The following is a 21,968-nucleotide window of genomic DNA, read 5'->3' as shown; positions in this document are numbered from 1 at the left end:
GCAGTAACCCCAAACTGGAGCAGTGGCTCCAACAGATCCCAGGAACAACATCAGACATCTCAGTCCAGAAATGTGCAGTCCTTGGCACAGCCAAGATACTGCGCAGAACCCTCAAGCTCCCAGGCCTCTGGTAGAGGACCCGAGCTCAGAGGATAAGAACCACCCGCGTGGGTGAGAAGGGAATTTTATATATATATATATATATATATATTATATATATATATATATATATATATATATATATATATATATATATATATATATATATATATTATATAGCAATATAAAAGTGGCACAAATTCACCAAATATATATATATATATATATATATAATATATATATATATATATATATATATATATATATATATATATATAAGGTTAATGCTAAAATATCAAAGTGATTGGTAAAAATAAATAAATAAATAAAAATAGGAGGGAAATAATAGAGTGAAAAAAAAACGAGAGTGACTTTCGGGTTTCGCTCAGGATGCTCCTGCCTACCGGACCCAGAATGCTCTGCGCGGGCCAAGATGGAAGAAGCCAGCTGCAGCAGGAGAACAATGTTTGGGCTGTAGATATTGAAGCGGAGCGGCTCAGGGTGAACTAAGCGGACCACAGCAGCGGGTCATGGTCCTGCACCGGTAAGATGAATATATACCAGTTAATGTTTTGGGCTGCTGCGGTTTATAGCTCCATTATTACCCGGACGAGGCAGAGCGCAGCGCTCAGGGGGGTTAGCTGCGGCTAAGTTAGCCGCTCTGTCTGTTGGGACGAGCATCATTGTTCGCCGAGTTTAGTTGGGCCGTTTTGTTTTGGGTCGGTTCTGCTTGTGTCTCTCCATCACAGTCCAGGAAACGGAACCGTTTGCATTAATAAAGCACCCATGAGGATAAACACCTTCACTGTAGCTGTACTAGCCGGCTTTCATCATTCTCCAGCTTTTTTAATGGTTTTCACATCTTGCTCTAATTAAACTTGTCTAAATTTAACATAAAAGTGACACAATTGCACGATTTAATGCGAATTAATATCTTAATTTGATTAGGCTGCTTTAATTGTGGTTTTATACGTTTCTTGGAGTATATTTAAAGGAAGATTAGCTGCTCTTATTGCCTGGCCATATTAATTATTGGCATCACAAAGAAGCAGGGCCCCGCAGAACTGCTGAGCCGAGACGGTTAGCAGGGAGCTAATTCACATCCTGCAAGGTTTATTTCCTGCTGGGTTACCAGCTCTCAGCTGATCTGCTGAAATGCACCAAAAAAAAAAAAGCAGTTCAATCGAAGTAAAACCTGTATGGTTTGCTTTTCCTTCTTCCAAACCTGCTTTGGAGCAGGCGGTGTGACTGCTAATGCTGCAGCAGAGATGAAGGCATTTCAGAGGCACTTCGACTGAATTACTTCAGGAATTTTAATTTCAGGTTATTTTCAATTCAAATTTGGTGAATTTGTGCCACTTTTATATTCTGTATTATTGTATCACTCTTATATCCTGCAAGTTCTACCTCTGCTTGTCTAAAACCTTCAATTTATAACCATATTTGTTGGAATTTTAGTCATTTTCCTTAAGTGTTTATATCATTTGCTTAAATCTATTGTTTCTGTTAAAAAACTGCAAAGAGATTAGTTAAAAAAAAGTTCAGCATTTTTGTAGGGCAAAATCAGAGCAGACAATACATATATTTAATTTATTTATATTTCTTTGGATAAGAGTTTAACCTTCTTCAATTTGTTTCCTTAATTCAAAATCTTGTCAAATTATTTGCAGAGTAAGCATCTTCATACTTAAATGTTGAACAAACAGGTTTCTCGTGCATCCATGAAAAGTATTTTAAAACCTTTTTCCTGTTCAATTTCTAAAAGATGAAAACCTGCTTATGTGCAGGTAAAATAAAATTTCAATAACCTTGAATGCAATGTATAAAAACAAATTTAAGCATCAAAAGTAATTGTATCAGCTCTAATTTTCAAAGATTATCTTTTGATAAATATCACATAAGTTTTGAAGGTAAGGATAAAATAAAAGGCTGTTGTGTTGCATGATTATCATTTTTACTGTTCCCTGTCAGCCGTGGAAACATTGTAAAAACTATTTATTATTATTATCATTACAAAAGATTGACTTCTGAAAAATGAAAAGTATCAAATTCCAGTTGAAATATATGCAAATCCTGCATCCACAGACGTGTGTTACAATTCTCATTCAGACTTATTAGGACCTTGCTGTTGCTGCATAAGCTGGTAAACAGTCACTCTGCTGCAGTGTGTGTGTGCACTCTCATTGACAGATAAGCTGGTACAAATAGGATGACTGGGTCAGACGGTCGGGCCTATCATAAAGATTACCACGCAGCGGTCCTGTTGCTCCTCGTCTTGTGTTGCCTAACGTGGCACTGACTTTTGTTTGGCCACTAAGGCCAGACATAAACAGTTTATTGAAGCAGAGATTTCAGTTCCTCTTCTTCTTCACCTTGTTTTGTCATGATCCAGACGGCCGTTTATTGTTGACCCACAAAACGTCGATTTAATCCGACTAAGCACCTCGTTGTTAGATCAGAGGCCGTGGCTTTGATTCCTGAAGACCAAGCTTAACTGGTTGTTTGCCGACAGATTGTCTGTCTGAAACATGTTATTGTTGTTATAAACATGAGCTGCTGTTGTCGTTTTTCCTCACAGGATGAATTTCTGTCCTGTAGTCTTCCTGCCCACCAGCCTTCAGCATGAACATCATTCAAGATAAACTAGGGAATGAATTCCTGCGCTCCAACAGCAGCATGGACTCCAACTTTGGAGCCGGTATGATAATGTTCAGCCACCTTCCTCCGGTGGCCAGCTTCACCCGGCTGTCGGCGCACTCCGTCATGCAGGAACTTCCGCCGCAAGACCTGATCCTGAAGAAAGAGCGGGACTCTCCTGACTGCAGCGTGGGCGCTGCTGCGGTTGAAGACTATGTTCACACCATGGGCATCAAGCAGGAGAAGCAGTCAGAGCATGATTACCGCCTGCCGCTCTACCCTGGAGGTCTGGGGCGGAGCGGCGAGGTGCTGGAGGTGACCGTCGGTAACCACCAGAAGCTGCTGGTGTGCGACCTCAACATTGGCAACGTGGGTACAGCTGACAGACCAGGAGAATGAAATGGTTTCAGAAACACAAAACACACTGCTCTTAAAGTAGTAGCAATTATTTCACAGTTTATTTAGTTAGACAAGGCATTACTCTAATATTTTATACATATTTTCCGAAACTCTTAATTTGCTGATCAACCCTGCAGCTGGCGTTTGATGGAGATGCTTAGAAAGGCTGAAAAGGTTGTGGTTTTAGCAGAACTGTGCTGCTTAGCTGAATCATTCACAAGGTTCCTTCACAATGAGAAAATCCTGGGATTCATTGTTTGTTCATTGTTTCAGGTCTGAATAAGCATGAAAACAAAAAATATTAGTATTTCCAGACTTCGTTTCCGATTCCATTGTCTAAATGGTGTATCCTTCCTCGCTTTTGACTCCTTCCTGTTGGGGATGTAAAATCTGTTTCATGATTTGACAAGATGCACACACGGATGCAGCAACGTCTGTGCCACGTTATGTCAATAATCAATTTATAATAGCAACGTAAATTCCTGAATTTTAATCTGATAATGACATGCCAAAAGACTCCCCCCTTAATGACTTGTGTTTTTCTTTCTCTCCATTTTTCCTTCCTTCTCTTTCCTCTGTTATTTCTACTTTTCTCTTAAGCCTCTCTGAGCTCTATCTATCCCTTTGTTTATTCATTTGATGTTTCCTGACAGGATTTCTACTTCCTTTGTGACCTTCTTTATCTTTACTTATTTCCTTTGTTCTTATCCTTCCAGTTTTCAGGGGGTTTTTGTTGGTAGTATATTCAAACACTTCCCACTGTACAGGCATTTTCCCATAAACTGCCAGAATTATTTTAATTGTATATTGTAAAATAAAATGATAAAAAATAGTCCTACATTTTAGCAAATTAATTTGGTGAACTAAAATGTTCTTTGTGTGTTTGATGCCTCTCGATCCATAAGCCGCTCAGCTCTGGTTATTCCTCAACCCTGCAAAATCTGTTCACCATAAAATATCAGGCAATTAAAGAATAAAATGTGAGACAAACAAATCTTAATCTGGGACAATAAAGATACAGAGATAAATAGTATAATTTGGTTATGAACCTGTTTCCATCTACATGGAACTCTTAGCACAACAGTGATTAGAACATTTATTCTGACTGACTAAATTGGTTCTTTTAGTAAAATCAGTTAGGAACTGGCTGCTTAAGAAATGTTGTTGGTGGAAAAGCTCCAATTGAAGCCGTTTGCTTGATTTTGGGAAACTAACGATGCATGATCTCAGTCGGGTTGAACAAATACTGCAGCAGTTGCAAGTTTCTTTTACTCAAAGCCATGATTATTATTCTCATCTTTTAATTTTGCATTTAATATTTTAGTTTAATCTGCGCCTTCAAAGCAGAATTTTTCCAGTTTGCATATGTTTTCCGAAAGGCAGATCTATCTTCGGCATTTTGGAAAAGCTTTTCTTTTTCTTTTAATGCTGTATCAGCATAGATAGACTGATGCATTTTGTACTGCCGCAGTTTCTGCAGAAATTTTGAAAAAACAAATTTTAAAGATAGTTTAAAATAAATCTTAAAACGGCACCATTAGTGACACCTTTTTTAATCAAAATATTTATATTAAACTGAGATGTATCTTCCTATTAAAGAAGTAACCACACTCTTCCATATTCTTTTTTTTTTTTTTTTTTAAAGGTTCAATTTAATATAATCTTTGTTTCATGACGTCATTCATGATTTTGGTGCAGTGCAGAAGCTTGTGTGAAAGTAACTTATGGAGACATAAATCTCCCGCTGGCTTCAGATGCAAAGCAGTTTCTCTCTGAGCAGAGGGATGATGTCATCCGGCTGCAGCGTGAATGAGAACGTCTTTGCGAGGACGCAGCTGTCTTGTTTGAGTTTGCACTTCATTTCAGACGTCTTTTGTGCTCATTCAAACAGAAATATAAACAACCACACTCTGCTGACAATAGTGAGCCATCAGAGGTCACGAGGCCTGAATATTCAACAGGTTCAATTATTGTCTTTATGTAGTTCTTTTTTTTTTAGAATTATGTTGATGTGTTTAAACATAATAGATTTGATCCATCAGACTGATGTTCTTCAGCATCGCTGCAAACAAATAATGCTTCTTGGAGACCTGCTACTGTTCAGAAAACAATATATATTTTGTCCTAAAACCTCATCCCAGTTTCCAGTTTAACACAAAAGCAAAAAAACAAATAAATTTCTCATGTTTTCCAAGATGTTAATTTAGTTGAAATGCTTAAGTCAGACATTTCATTTCATTAACTGATTTTTAAGATGAGCAGGTGCAGCGACTTTTGTGCTTTCAGCCTCCATATGGTAACAAGGAGCAAAGTGCAAGCTGGGCAATATCTGGCCCAGATTGGGAAGGGCCAGATACGTGTTCTCCTCCCCTCTGGTTATTGTTTTAAATGCCTCAATCAGTTTGTGGCGACTCCACTGCCCATTCAGTTCACATTTTCCACAATGAGTCTCAAATTTTTGTCAGTGATTTGTTTGGTTACCAGAATTACAAATGTAGACTTGTTTCCTTAGTAGTTTTAGACTGAAGAGCCTCAACCTTCTTTCAAGTGATTTCCTTGCTCTCACGGCCCTCTGCCTTTGTCGTCTTCGCAGCTGTCAAATCAGTTGGAAAAAGAGGCCACCGGGAGGAAAGGTCGGAGGTCAAACATTGATGGACATGAGGGTAAACCTAGAAAGAAGAGAAGTGAAGCAAAGGTTTGCTTTCTATTTGTCCATTTGTTGTCAGTCCTGTTTCGTCTTCATTGTTCTTTTTCATTTTTAGTGTTTTCTGTCACCTACTTAATGTTTTTGCGCTGTAGCTTTCTGTCAGCTTAATCCTTTATAAACTAAGCGTAAAAACACGGGGCCTGTTCTGTAAGGTACAAATCAGACTGTAAGTATGAGTTGCAACTAATTAATCTGGGATTTTATCATCTATTTGACCTAATCTGTTCGTCTCTGTCTGTTGTGCAGCATTCAGTAATGGATGCAGACGGTGGCGGTCTGTCTCCAGGAACAAAACCTCACATCTGTGAACACTGCAGTGCATCCTTCAGGAGCTCCTATCATCTGCGCAGGCATGTCCTCATCCATACAGGTTAGCGTTTTCAGATTTCTTCATATTTCCTCCAAGATTTGCCAACATAAAATTATCAGAATTGTTTTCTCTTCTAGCAATTTCATATTGGAGGTTTATGTCACTGGGAAACCACTACATTTTGTGTTACTATTAACCATCAAAATAAGATGTTTTGCTGTTTTCATGGCTTCAATTCTAAAATAAATATATAAACATGTGGAAAATCAAAATCCCAAATTGTATGAATAGCACTATTTTAAATTTATGACCGGAATCTTTGGTTTGTGCCACTACTGCTCTGAAGCACTCTGTTCCTAAGCTACTATCTCATCAGTTTAATCAGGTAACTTGTTTGGACTTCATCTGATATTTGTCCTGATTCCATGTTCTATGTCAAATAAAAAATGAAACTCACTGGGAATTTTGATTTTGGTTGAGGTTGTTGCTCAGGATTGTAAATTATTTTAAAGATCCGGATGTAGAGCATTCATTTGCATCCCTTTTTTAGTTGTAACCTTTTACTTTTGTCATTTAATCTCATGTTTCCTGTGTGTGGGAGTGTTTGGCTTGTCTTTGTGTCATCAGGAAGCTGCCAGTTCAGTGAGCTAGAAAATAGATTTCAAGAGTAAGAAAACTCAGAGGTTATTCACAGCTGGTCACATTAGATATCTCTGGTGTTGAATTTTTTTACTCAGTTTAACTTAATAAGTAACTAAAGTCATAAATGTATAAAAATATGAAAACATAATCACACCCAGGTGCTTATATTTTTGGGGGGAAGTTTGCAAATTTGAGTTACAGTTAAAGTTCAACATAAATAATCAATAACACGAGAAATGCAGGTATTACAGTACTAAATGATCTCAAAGGGTTTATGGAGAACATATAATGTGACAGATCTGGGCAATATCTATGGAGAATATGATGGAAACATTGTGGAAATATTGTTGTAACATCATTGTTTTCCTGTGATTTTTACGTAAGGTGAAAGACCCTTCAGGTGCAGTCAATGCAACATGAGTTTCATCCAGAAGTATCTTCTCCAGCGGCACGAGAAAATACACAGTGGTGAGTAATTAGCAGAGATTATTAGGTCACCCGAGGCTCTGGCGTTGCTCAGAGCAGCCAAAGATCATTAACCTTCCCTCACGCTTTCCTCCTCCTTCAGGAGAGAAGCCATTTGGCTGTGACCAGTGCAACATGCGGTTCATTCAGAAATACCACATGGAGAGACACAAGAGAACCCACAGCGGAGAAAAGCCATACAGATGTGAGACCTGCCAGCAGGTTGGTGACCCTAATAAAGCCTTGTCTTTGCTGGCTATTTAACATGAATTACTGTGGCTAATAAAGGCTACATGGGGTGTCTCTTCTGCAGTATTTTTCTAGAACAGATCGACTTCTTAAGCACAAGAGAACCTGTGGAGAAGCCATTAAAAAGGGATTGGATCCTGGGATGATGGATCTGGGTTTTGTGGATATGGGACAAGGCAGCTATGGAATCACTCAGGGAAATGTTGGGAGCACTGGGAGGAAGAAGGGAAAGTCGAAAAGTTCCACAGTAGCAGGCGAGCGTAAGAAGAAGAAAGGAGACCCGAAGGAATCGCACGTTCACGGAGTTGTATCTGGAGGTTACAGCATCTATGAATACTCTGTGGAGAGTCCCACTGTGTCTTCTTCTACTGAGCCAGGACCCAGCATGCAACAGGGTCACCAGGATCAAGGTCCCAAGATGGCCTTCAAGAAAGCTAACCGGAAGAGCCTGATGAAGGCAGGTCTGGGTCAAGTTAAAGCTGAAATGTTGGAGCAGGGTGACCTTGGCTTGATGCAGAGCAACGAGGCTAAGGTAGAATCCACCAGCAGCAATTACGACGACGCCATGCAGTTTGTGAAGAAGCGGCGCTATCTTCAAGCGACAAACAATGCAACACCCTCCGGCGCCGCAGTGGCAGGCGGAGGTGGGAGCGACTACGACGTCAGCGTTCATTTGTCCTCACAGCCGTCCTCTCTTCAGGGCGGGATTCCAGGAGTAATGGACAGCGACGGTCCTCTGAATCTGGAGAAGTCGGGGATCACCGATGAGATGCTGCATAGCCTTCTGGACCTCTACACCCAGAAACCCGACATTCATTTTGACATCGGTGACCAACACGTGCAGCTCAGCCCCGCCTCAGCAGACGGATCCGATGCCAATGCCCCCAGCCCGTCAGGAGACAAAAGCTCAATGATGCATGAATACTCCCGCTTCTTGCTGCAGGCTTTGGAGCGCACCAGCCACAGTGCCGGTTTCCCACTGGGCCCCGGACCTCTTCCTTCCTCAGGACCCTTCACCACTTCCCACGCAGGAAATCCCCTATATGCCGACAAGAACATCTACAGCACGTCCCATCTGGAGTGCGGCTTCGTCCAGCCGGTGGCTTTGCCTTCGCTGCCCTCCTCAGTGCCAAAGTCTCACTTTGCGATGCTGAGCTGCTCGTCCCCGCAGCACAGCTTCAACCTGAGCAGTCTGGAGGCCCCCTCACACCAGCAGCTCACCCCTTCTCAGGAGCTCACCGAACAGATGGAGAAACAGCACTCCACCACCCCTCCCTCAACCTACCAGATCAGCTCATCCGACCTGAGTAACCAGAAGGAGCATCCGGCGGTCAAGAGCGACTCGGCGGCCGTTTACCCTCTGGTTCCCTCGCAGGATCTGGCCTCTCTGGACTCCTCGAAGCCTTCCTACCAGATAGAAAACTTCGCCCAGGCCTTCGGCTCCCAGTTTAAATCTGAAGTTCATGGTTTGTCTTACAGCACTGACTCTGGTGGGGAGGTGGATCACAGGATACGGACGCCTGTGTCGGATTTCTCAGGGTATAGTTTGTTATCTGATGTCAATGAGCCAGTAAGTACAGGTTCCAAAACACCAACAAGCCAAAGCTACAGATGAAACCTGGGAGGATATTCTTCAATGGTTGTTCTTATTTTAATCTTTTCTGCTCCTATTTTATTAATCTTATTTTTGTGACATGTATATTTTATTTACACTGATGCTCTGTCTTTATGCCTACTCCTCTTCATGCAATAAGCCTGCAAGGTATCCTGCAAATGCAATTTGTTTGAAAGAATCTGATATGTCGAGTTTGCGATATACCTGTCGATTGGTGTCATAGCGGTGCCGGTAGGTTGGGTCTTTATTTATAAAATTCACAGAACCTTTCAAGCATTTTATTTTTAGCAGAAGCAGTGGATATCACATCCAATGAGGTGATTCAACTTTAAAATAAGAAATGATGGCAGGGAAATGCCCAGAACTGAAGCGGCAAAAAAGGAAATAATAATAATAAATCAAGTTGTCAAAGGTGTTACTCAGGAAAACGTGGGAAACTAGAAGCTCACGGAGGACAGGGAGCTCACTTTTCAGAAGTGCATGTTTGTGATTTAAAAAAAAAAAAGAAAAAAAGATGTTTCTTACTTTTTATTTCTTACATGTTGAATGAGTGTGACCTAAAATGGACTGTTGCCAGCTCACTTGAACACTGAAAACACTTTCTACTTGGCTATATAGAGATTATGGTACTTTTATGTCAATGTGAAGCTAGTGTTTTCTTCAACAAGGGCCACACACATGAATATCTATATATATTTATAAGAATATATATATATATATATAAATAATATGTAAAATAGGTCTTGTAGGGTTCTGCCATTTGAAGTAGAGGGAAGAATAAGTGCTGGTTATTGGGCTAAATCAGGGGTGGGCACTCCAGGTCCTCGAGGGCCGGTCTCCTGCAACTTTTAGATGTATCCCTACTTCAACACACCTGAGTCAAATAATGAGGTCATTAGCAGGACTCTGGAGAACTTGATTGCATTTAGGAGGTGATTCAGCTATTGGATTCAGGTGTGTTGGATCAGGGAGACAACCAAGAGTTGCAGGACACCGGCCCTCGAGGACCAGGAGTGCCCACCCCTGGGCTAAATAGTCCTTGTTCTATTTTGGGGGATGTCTTCTTCAGCCAATAGATGTCGCTGTTGGACAGCAGCAGAATGGCCTTTTTTTTCCCACTTTACTGTTCTTGTCATCTTCCTCTTATTTATCTAAAAGTGTGCGATCAGCACTTTGAGCTGCTTTCTCACATTGTTTTAAAGTACCTGATCGAATCAAGAGCTAACACAAGGAATTACCCAAGTCTTTGACAGTTGCTGTTGGGGCGTACGCATGCAGGGGTTTGGGGGTGATTGTGGGGTGGGACGGCCTTTCGTTTCCGATGAAGGATGTTGAGAGTCGATGGGTTGGAAATGTCTTTACTTACTTATTGTGGGAAGGGGGGGTAGCTTAGGCTTGCGGGTGGGCTTTTTAAAGTAACGTAATATTTAATCGGGATAATGTAAACGTAATTACAACCCCTAGTTTTAGTTGCCTTGATACCGACCTTAGCGGCTTTCGCAGATTTTTATTAACTTTGAGGATAAACGATGTTTATGATCTAATGTTTCTGCAGCCATGTGCTGAATCTTTTAATTTAGATACTTTGTGCAAACATTATCATCCACCAGCTATTCCCAAAAAGCTGGTGGAAGAAATATGTCTAATAAATATATGTAGTTTCTTGCTGACATTTTTGAATTGCCAACCTTTTGGTAAGGACAACAATAATTGTGGAAACTTCCCTATGACTAGCTGACCTTGACTGCTGGAAATGATATCTCTGTGCTGCTCTGAATGAGTTCTTGAGCCCATTTGTGCCCCAATAATACAGTTCTGGTCAGAAGTTTACATACACCATTTTTTTTGGCGGGATTGTCCTGTCAATTTTCTCACTGTTCCGATTTCAAATCAGATTTATGATATAATTTACGGCTTCATTTCCCAGGGTAAGATCCAGAGAAGCCAAGAGGTCTTTGAAGTCGTCGACTAGCTTCTGACATAATTCTGGATATTTGACCAGTATTCTTATCAGAAACAGTTTAATTGGTTATCAGTCCATATTCATCCATAATATTTTAAGTAGAGTTTAGGTTAGGAGTCATTCCAGAAGCTTAGTATCGCTTTGTTTTATTCTTTTCCAATCAGTTTTGATCTGCTTTTAGAATTATTGTCCCGTTATAACAAATTGTGTCCGAATTTCAACCATCTCGCCCAAACTTTCACATTTTAGATAAAAATATATTTGTAGAGACTTCTACCAAGTCTTAAGTCTATAACAAACTGGAATTACTGTTTATAGTAAAGTCAGTTTCAAGAAAACAGCACCAGCTTGTCAAGTGAGAGCAAAATCGAGCTAAATGACCACAAATTCAGAAAGTTTGTATGAATCCTCCAGACCACTGAGGTCTTCTGGTTCAAGTCTGCTCTGCAGAATCAAACATGGAGATGCTTCGTTAAGTTTTTATGTTCCTTCAATCTGGAACAAACTTCCAGAAAACTGCAAAACTGCTGAAACACTGAGTTCCTTTCAATCATGGCTGAAAACACAACTGTTCGGAGTTGTCAATGATTGATAATAACTGGAAAATAGATTAATGTAACTTTTTATGGCTTCTGCCACTTTATTTATTGTTTTGTTTTTATTATATGCTCTCTTCGAAATGGTTTGAGCTATACAGAAAAAATTCGACTTGAAGTCAAGATTAGACTTGCAAGCACTTTTTTTAGTGTGGTTTGCTGCCAGTCTTACTGGTGAATTTCACAAAATGGGTGCGGTAACAAAGAGGGACAAAGCTGAAATTCTTAAAATGTATTTCAAGTCAGTTGGTTGTTTAATCAATCGTCCTAAATGTACATTAAAACTGGGGTAAAAATGGATGAAACAGGCGAACTTTAAACCTTAAGAAAATGCCCCAACTTCAACCCACACAAAAATGTTTGGGGTATGCCTGTTAAAAGTTGGGTTTCTGCCTGCAAATGGGTAACAATTTAGTGGTCAAAAGTCCAGCCAGAATTATTTCAGAAACATGTCGATGGTCACAGTAAAACTCTGTGGTGCACTGTATCCTTTCTGTTTTCTCAAAGCACTTGGAAATTCAGAAATGTGGAATCAAATAACTTAATTCAATCAATTTCAGAAAGAAAGCAACAAGAAGAAAACTCTCAAATTATGAGCCTGAAATGTGTGTAGTCAAACTTGTGAACAGAACTGTGTTTTTTTCTAAGCAATCGTCAAACATGGCAGTGTCAAAATGCAAAGCTGTTGTATCAAAATAGTGCAACGTCATGTTGAGGTAGACAACAATAATTAGCCTCACATATACCTCATTTCACTGCAAACCAGGGACAAAGATGTGGAGGTTTGTATGTAGCAGAAATGCTGTTTAAAATGTCACGTTTTTTACGATTATATTTAAGCAAGTGTGTTTGGGGGAATTTTTTTGTACATGACTTGTGTGAACCGCCATTACGTGTAGCTGATACCAGCCAGTGTTCAATCCTTTAAGCATCTCTCAGCTTCATTTTCCAATCAGTGTGTCGTTTCTTATTGTTTACAGACTATGTACAAAACACTAAACCCAACTTAATTATGTCATTTTTATTTTACAGTGTTTCATCCCTACAAAGTCAAATCTTGTAGCTGGTGTCTACGAATTTTATATTTCACGGTCTGTTTGGTGAACTAAAATGTGACTGAATGGGGATAAAACAATAAAAACTGCTGTTACCATGAAGGTGTTTCTCTGTTTTCTGAAGTGTTGATGGGGATTCATTTGCTTTGCTGATCCGGTCTTAGCGTTAGTTGTAAGAGGCAGTGACAGAAGTGACAAATGCCACCAGGTGGCAGTAATTCTCATAGAGTAGTTGTCAAATTAATTTATTGCTTCTTACCCCAAAATTCCAAAGTAGTTCTCTACAGTGTTTGCAAGTTATATTTTGGACATTGCTTGATTTTATTACATATTTTCTGTAGTTCTAGTTGTATGTGACAATAACAGCAAACAGTCATGAAAAAAAAAAGATCTTTATTATCATTATTTGTTTTGTTTGCAGTGTCTTACTTTTATTCTTTCACATGGAAAATTTTAAAAATGATATTCAAAACTTTTCCTGATGTGTATTTCTTGGTTTTCATTCATCTGATTGTTTTCTAATGTTTACTTTGCGGGTGATAAATCAATATTTCATGTGGCCTAAATATGGGGAAAAAATTGGGTCATTGCTGTGGGCAGCTGTAGGATTATTAAAGAGTAGCATTATTAATATAGAGTAACTATTTTAACTAAGTAAGTGTTATTTTCAGACACAATATTGAATTAATCTTTTGAGTACAGGGTCCTTATGTCTGAATCCTGAATGTTACTTAAAAGATAAAAAAATATATATTTCCGCTGGAAACTTACGTGAAAGCAGCAAATGTCTTGAGAACAACCATAAATGACAATGAAGGTGTCTAAAAAGGTATTAACTTTCAATATTTTAATTTCACTCAGTATTATTGTATGCAGTGCAATGAATTTGAGATGTTATATACAAAGTTGATATGTTTTTTTAAGAGGAACTTGACAAACTCCAGAGTTCAGGCTGCCTTTTAAAGTCAAATCACACCTCCCATAAAAGTGACCCAAGAGACGATGTTTCAGGAAGTATTGCAAACACTGACAAGAAGCTTATCTTGAAATGTTTTTTCCGTCTCTTTAACATTGAATGAGTTATTCATTAGACAGCAGGTTAGCTAAAACAAACACAATTTTCCCCAAAATCCACAGTTTTAAAAACCCAATTTTCCTTCAGTTTACTTCAGTGGATAAAGTTGTTTGAACAGTGAGGGCATCCTGTCTGCAAGCAGAGGGGTTCATTTGTGTTGCAAATGCATTTTCTTTAACATTGCCTCAGCTTTAGATACAACGTAGAGTTTATGTTTTCTGAACTGGTATCTATTTTTCTCCAGCATCTCTTTAATGGAACAAAAACTCACGAGAAACATTTTGCTAAAAATTGCATGCTTTTTGTAGTCATCACTATACACCCTCGCTTATTTACTTCCTGTTTAACCACAAACTGTGTCACTCATCAGGGATTTGATGTATAATTTGTATTTCCATGTTCTGTAAGAGGAATTAAGCCACTTCCTTGTTATAAAAAGAGAGAAGTTTGCTGTTCATACAGAATCTGACAAGAGCGTTGCATCAAAACAGGGAGTCTTAGGCTCTTTGTGTACTTTCCTCCACACCTTGACGGAAAATACTCAACCCCGTCCTGTTAATAAATCACCACATAATCTCTTATTTTAAATGTGAGCATATTGTAATGAACGGTCGTGTTCAGTTGATTTGACTGAACCTTTCTGAGCATCTTTATGCGTCAGCGTTGATGAGCGAGAAATTCTCTTTGTTCACGGAAAAAATTTAAGAAATGTGCCATAAAAAATTTGAAAGGTGTGACCCTGAGGAATGTGACGTTGTTTATTTGGGTGACGAGGCAGTTAAAACGATGTGAAAGAGCTGCTCCGGCCCACCACAGCAGATGCCCAGTTTAACCCAGTGTGTGAGCTTTGTGTCCTCGGCGTCTGTGCTTTTGTTTGCTCTCGCCGCCCTCAGAGTGACGCGAATGATGTTCTTATCTTCAGGGCTGGTAAATGGCCACATATTGGGCTGTGTGCACAGAGAGATAGCAAAGAGGGAAAAACAGCTATAAAGGAAAGAAGTGAGCTTTGATGATGTTGAAATATGAGCAGTTGGTTGAAGAATAATTCCATAAAGAATGCAAATTGGTGTTTTTATCCTGCAGTAAGGCATGTTGAAGTAACTTTAAGTAAACTTTTAAGTGACTTAAATGTTCCAACCACCTTAAGGATCAAGTTACACCCTGCCAATTTAATGACACCATTAGTTAATATGTGCATAAAGCAAAATAATAAAGTAGTCCTTTATTGCAGTTGTGAAAAAATCTTGTCGTTTCCCAGTAATGAGTTTAGGGGGTTTACACACCAGTGGCTCAGGAGGTAGAGCTTCGTCCTGTAACCATTGGGTTGCCAGTTCAATTCCCCATTCTGACACCCCCGTGACGCCAATTGAATGGAAACCTTGTTTCTGTCAGTCAAGGCAGGGCAGCTGTGGCTACTTTGTAGCTAATCAGTGATGACTGATTGTAGTAGAAAGACTTGGAGTTCATAAACTGCGATACACAGACCGTTTACCTTTTCATGGCGCATAATTGTAAGAAAAACTTGCAACTTGTCCAGTCTGTTTGTCACAGTTTTACAAGTCTTTGAAATGGAAACAGGCCCACAGCATTACATATCCTTTACCGTACTTCATAGTGGTTATGGTGCTCTTTTTATACATCCTCATCCTTTTGATATCAGAGTAAGACCGCTCAAAGTATTTATTGATCTTTTTTTCAAGGAGAGGTACATTATTGCAGACGTGTAGCCATTTTCTTGGATCCATTTCCGAAGTTCAGAATATGAAGAAACCTCTGTTTATTTGAACGGCATGCATTTTTGTCTTTCCTAAATTCATTAGGAGCATATGTATCATTTCATATCTATGGCTCAGAGAAACACAGTCACTCAGATCAATTAAAAAAAAGGGCAGTTCAAATTCAATTCAGAAATACTTCATTTATCCCAAAAGTAAGCGACATGGTGCTGTAACTAATATCATCCAAGTATCTTCAGAGTCGTGAATGATGATGATGATGATGCAGGTAGAAGGCTCTCTAATTATCAGTCAGTGTTGCAATGAATCTCTCTTTTTAAAAGCAGCAATAGTTGCCCAAAGTGATCCACAGGAACAAATCGTCATACATTGCCCATCATAAATCACCTGTTAATAAGGCTGCTTATTGTCTCTAGCAGCTTTAATAACATCTACTCGAGAAGGTGTATTTGTTTTATGGTCAATGAATCATAATTTTATATCTGATTTAACATTTCAGATCAAAGACAAATATGAAACTGGTACAAGAAGAGAAGAACATTTTCTTGTGACCAAGTCACAGAAATGAGATGACTGGACTTCAGTCTTCTATAGTGTTATCAAACACGTCATTTATTGTTTTAATTATTTTTTTAATTTGAATTTGAATCATATTCCTTGATAGTTACACATGGTGTATTATTAGCTGAACTCACTCTGCCGGTTAGTGTCATTTAACAAAAAATGATAACACTTCTGTGCATTTCCCTTTAGATATTTCCCTGTTGCTTCACACCTTATTTAAATAAAGAGGTTATTAAAATGTTTCTGTAGAACTTGACATCATTATGACACGATGACATTCTGCCTTGAATCATGTGAGCTTTTATAGGAACACATTTCATTCAAGCAGGACAATGGGCACTGAAGGGCAGAGCTACAGGCAACTGTTATTACCAACTTCAATAAAGAAACAAACTACACCGTCTATCCGTAAAAGCAATGAAGACAACGTTTTTCTTTTAAATTACAAGAAGCTCAATCTGTTTTTTACTTCAATTTTTAACTTTAGAGGATGTGAACATTTGAGTGGAAGGTTGTTTCACTGGTCCCTTTAAGCACTCTGAACTCTCCATCCATCTGTGTTCCTCTTCCTCTTCCCCGTGTCTGTGGTGGCTCGTATTTATCATTTTTGTTCCATTATGCCGGGTTTGCACAGGAAGTTTGTAACACTGTAAATGCAAACTTTAATGCCTTTGTTTTAGAGATTTTATGTGATAGACCGATATGCAGAAAGTCAGAGGAGATAAACTTGTTTAAGCAAAAATGTGAAAGATGTTTATGTCAAATGACATCAAAACTGGACCTTCTGGAATCAAAGTACATCCATGCATTAAAGTGGCCTAGTCAAAGTCCAGAACTTAACCAAGGACAGATGTGACAGATGTTTTTACGGAAAATTGGCAAAAAGATGCACAAACTGGGTAAAGCGATATCACAGAGGATACAAAACACTGTCAGGGTGACTTTTCAAAATTTTATTTACAAAATAAACAATTTCTTTGCGCTTTCCAATAATTTGGCATAAGATGTTCATCTTTGGGTTGGTTTATTGTAAAAAAAATCCCAATGAAATTTTTTTAAAGTTGTGACTGTAAAACAAGAAAATGTGATAGTTTCAGAGGTATTAAATAATTTTCAATGCCCTGTTTCCTTTATATCTCCACTGTTCTGATTTACCTGGTCTAGAGGAATAACAATCAGCAGTTTTACTCTAATCCTGATCATCATTTATGTTTCTGCTTGAATCACATTAAGTTTTTACTATTGTGCCAAACACAGAACTATACCAGTGAGGCAAAGGATTATTCTTGTAAAGACATATGTTTCTCTAAAGTTGATTGTTTTAACAAAAACAAACACTTATAATGAGGGAACCAATCAGTTTGCAAGATAAAAAAGAACAGATTCAAATTATGTCCTCCCCAACACTTTTTCTTTTGAGCTTCAAAAGGCTGCATAAACTATACATTATCCAATAAATTATTTCAACTGGACATAAAATATCAGCAAAAAAAAAAAAAAAAAACTAAATGCATGCAGAGAAACTGAATATTGACTATCTTGATTCTTTTATATTATTGCTTTTTTTCTTTTTTTTGAGGTCCTAGCAATAGCTGGAAAAACCATCTGTGGAAAAGCAAAGGTTTATTGGGAAACATCCTTGGACCTTTTATTTTTTTATTTTTACAAGGGAAAAAAAACTCTGTCCCAGATTCCTGGCATGTAATGCAACACCCTTATATCTATGGAGAAAAGTCTTGGTGTTTGGCACCAAGCAGCAGAAGTTATTGAAATATGTTGCAATGTGTGCAACTATTTGCATGAGATATGAGTGGGGTTAGCAAAGTGTTTGCATCCTGCTGGGTGTTTGTTATGTCTTTGAAGATAGACACGGGGGATGGAAAATTTGCCTGTAAAATAAAGGAATAAATGAAATAGTGTGAAAGGCTGTTGGAGGCCATGGCACCGCAAACTTGGTTAAACAATTACAAAGTATTTCATACATCACCCAGTATTTTTTTTTATAGAAATGTTATTGCTACATTCCAAGTTATTATTGGAGTAGAGCACGGCACTTATAAAGTAAACAGAGTCGAGATCAAATATTTGCTCTCTATTTAAAAAATCTCATGACCTTCTTGTCTTTTCTCCATTTGATATTAAATCAGAATAAATTTTTAGTTAATATTTAAATGTTTTTATCTACCAGGAAATCAAAAGTCAGATATTTACATACACTATCATTAGTAAGCAAAGGATTGTCCTTTTAGCCGAGATGATGATGTCATAGAAGATAGGTTTATTTACAATATTTTAGTTAAATAAAGGCACACCTGTACATGTGCTTAAAGGTCACACATAAACCTGCAACCTCATTGTGTGACATCACGAATCAGGCGGTAGAAGTCAAAAGAAGTCTTGCAACGACATGAGCTGTAAGGTTACTCAGAAAAGAAGAAGCCATTGTTGCAGAAGCAACTATAAAGTCAGATTACAGTTTGCCAATGCCTTCAAAGCAATGGTTGTCATTTCTTTAGACATTTCCTGTCATCTGATGAAGTTGATCCACATAATCTTTACCCTCACAGTGGAGAACTGAGGTAGCAGCATCATTAAGTCTTGGTGTTCTGCGGCACGTTGCAATGGCATCATGAGGGATGAACATGGAAAACTTGATGGAACATCTCAAACCTTCAGCGAGGAAGTGAAATATTAAATATTGATATACAAATGGACAATAACCCTAAGCATAAGACCAAATTCGTTAGAGAATGGCTTTATAAAGTCAACAAACAAACCTTCTTGAACAGAACTGAAAATGGGCCTAAATTCCAAGTAAATCTTATGCAAAGTTTGTGGAAGAACCAAAACGTGTCATAATGTTTAAAATCAAATTATGTGAACATTTGAATTTGACGTAAAATCCAGGCATTCAGTTGGTCATTCTCACTAACCTGAAACATAAAATATTCTGATTTAATGTGAGACAGTGAGGAACCATAAAAGTTTAAGTGTCTCATATTTTTCAAAGTGTGTAAATATCTGGTTTCATTCCAACTAATAAAGTGAGTAACACAAATCACCATTTTAATATGGATAAAAAGGGAACCCAGATTGATTAGGAAATCGTGGCTTATAAATTCTGAATGGTCATGATGACCTGATAGAGGCCATTTCTATAAAAAATACTGGGTGATGTGTCATCAACAATCAAACAAATACCGAAAAACTGACTCAGTTTTCATGAAACCGAGAGGCTGCAAGGAAACGCCACACCTCAGAGGCTAATCGCTTCCTTGGTTTTAATCACACATAAAAAGCAGAGAACAATGAACCCAGACTGCAAACCACATTTTCTATCCTTTAAATACTGGAACACTTCTCTTTTTAACTGTTGACCTATTAAACCAAGCACTGTTTTGTTTTTCCAAACTGACAGTTTTTGAGCGCTTGTGACGAGGTTCTGATAATGGCCGATGCAAGGACGTGTGTAATTATTAACTTTCTGGTTCTGCTTATCAGACCTGGAGGTATTTCAAGAAATACTTGAAGTACTTGACCTTTGTGAAAAAGTATTTTACTCATTTTAATGTCTTAACGGTAACACATTGGTGGAGCGTTTCATGTTGTGAAATCTAACCTTGCTGAAAACTGCGGCCGTCTTTTTCGGAGTGAGCTGCAATAGAAAGTGAGGCTAATCAAAATTAAAGGTTGGCTAACAGAAAATTACTGTTTTTATAAGTGAGTCATTGTGGTTTTTGAGTTGTTTAGAGTTATCTTCTAAACAAATCCAAAACTTAAAAGTAGATTTTTGTATCTTAAACAGAAATCTTTTAGAAACAATTTGCCTTTTCTGACACAGATTAGGCTCAGTATTATATGGTTTAATAGTAACAAAAAATATTTGAATGTATTAAATACCATAACAATGTATGAAAACATTAAATATACTTAATATTTTCTGGAAGTGACTTTAAATCTGTACATTTGTATATCTTTGGTCAAACATATGGTTGGTAAGCCAGGCTCCTTCACATATTTTTAGTTCTCAAGGAATTGTGATTACCTCTGCAAATTGTTTACTTTGTCTTTCTAATGTCACTTTGCAACTTCTTTGTTATCATGCTTAGGGAGGATTGTCCATTTGACCAAATATCACCCAGCTTTGAGATTCTGTTTAAATATTTCCAAGTAATATTCATTCCTCCTGATCCTACCTATTGTCTTAAGTGCACCAATCCCTCTTGCAATAGCAAACCCTCCTGCAGCAAAAATAATGCTGTTACTTGTACTTTATAGTTAGAATTTTGTTCTCCGGCTTGCAGATTTTGCATTTTTTTCTCCAAAATGTAACAATGATCTTTATGGTCAAACATTTTCTTCTGGCCATCCACATATTGACGAGAATTAGGGTTATTTGTGTTTTTATATTAACTTTGGAGAAATGGCTTTTTCTTGCTGAGAGGCATGTCAGTCTGTGCCAGTAAAAGACTTGCTTCACTGTGGATTGTTTCATCCTTTTAACATCTTCGGTCTATGTTCTCATAACATGTCTTGCTGTAATTCTGGGATACATACTCATATTTTTCAACAAAAAAAAAATATTTTCTGAATGTTACAGTAACTTGAAACATTCCCATAGGGTGTCAAAGTGTTTCACAGGTTGAGGTGGCACCTCCCTGCCTTTGCATAAAAACGTTTAGCGGTCCTTATACATTGGACGACAAGTTTTTCCATGACATCACATTCGTTTATATGTATCAGGGTTTGGTTTTGCAGATGGCAAACAAAATGTATGAGAGAATGACACGATACACATCTGACAGAACATAATTTTTTATTTACACACAGAGTAAAAACTGGTGTGAACATTAACTCCCTCCTTTTGATGCATTTACAAACTGCCCATTTATTACAGAAGCAATGGCATTAAACTGCATGTGATATTTTCCCATGCTCCTCCTATTTCCCTGATGCCGTCAGATTTCTTTTCACAAAATCTTGGACCTATCACCACATGTAAACATTTTGAAAGTTTTAGAACTGACTTGTTAGTTGTACTCTACCATCAAAGTCCTTTGTACTCTATTTTCTAGTTTTAGTTGAGGTTGTAGTCATATAAGAAGCTTGTTTGTTCAGATACTGATGCACATTTCTAATCCAAAATGATTCCTTTACAAATGAGATATCTGCAACAATGATCCACCGTACTGCCCCCTCCGAAAATCTCCAAAAGATAAGTGGAAATAAAAGTTTGTCATGTTTGGAGGAAAACTTTTAAATAACTTCAGGATATTTCAGGCAAGTATGAAACGCTGTTCATTAGTTGCACTTAGTGGTTATATAACATGGGAACATATATATTACAAAAAGCTGGGTAAGGTTTCTTCTTATAATATCCTGACAGAACTGAGTTACAGGAACGGCTAAATCTACTTAATGGTGCACAGTAACTGGGGTTGTTTTTTTGTTTGTTTCACGTCTAAATGGGTCTGTGCTTTCTAAGACAATAAGGGCAAAAAGGCAGCACCATATTTACATTGCATTCCGTTCAATGATTGAATCCCAAGAAGTCAAATTAATTTTAAAACCAAGTTGTCCTTCAGTTACACTTCCTGATGAAACTGTACTGGGGCAACTAATAGAAACCAGCTGCAGAGAGACCTAAAACAATGAAAACAGAAAAATCAGGTTGATCCTTCACCTCGAGCAAAAGATGAAGAGATTTAGAGCAGAAAAGATGCATTTTTGTTTGTGATCCAAACAGCAACATTTTTAGACATTTGAGGTATGCTGTCTGGGGTAAAATGGTGAAACAATGTGCTGTTTTTCTAAACTTGCCACCTTATTTTTCAGTGGCTATAAGAACAGAAAAAA

General features: G+C 38.1%; 1 protein-coding gene across 2 annotated transcripts; it reads left to right on the top strand.

The window, feature by feature from the left end:
• Nucleotides 1-533: 533 nt before the first annotated feature.
• On the top strand, nt 534-12,839 carry znf281a (zinc finger protein 281a). Of its 2 annotated transcripts, none has more exons than XM_055051901.1 (7): nt 534-643; nt 2,698-3,105; nt 5,729-5,830; nt 6,089-6,212; nt 7,179-7,262; nt 7,363-7,481; nt 7,573-12,839. In XM_055051901.1, exons 2-7 carry the CDS (start codon nt 2,722-2,724, stop codon nt 9,121-9,123), a joined length of 2,364 nt encoding a protein of 787 aa, XP_054907876.1. In that variant the 5' UTR covers nt 534-643; nt 2,698-2,721; the 3' UTR covers nt 9,124-12,839. The 2 variants fall into 2 exon arrangements, with proteins under 2 accessions (XP_054907876.1, XP_054907875.1); XM_055051900.1 differs by having other exon boundaries at nt 2,678-3,105.
• The last annotated feature ends 9,129 nt before the right edge of the window (nt 12,840-21,968 follow it).

The sequence above is a fragment of the Poeciliopsis prolifica genome, unplaced genomic scaffold (assembly GCF_027474105.1).
Source record: "Poeciliopsis prolifica strain line A6 unplaced genomic scaffold, Auburn_PproV2 SCAFFOLD034, whole genome shotgun sequence".
NCBI classification, from domain to species: Eukaryota; Metazoa; Chordata; class Actinopteri; order Cyprinodontiformes; family Poeciliidae; genus Poeciliopsis; species Poeciliopsis prolifica.
The sequence above is the reverse complement of the archived record's forward strand: the minus strand, read 5'-3'. Positions and strand labels throughout refer to the sequence as shown.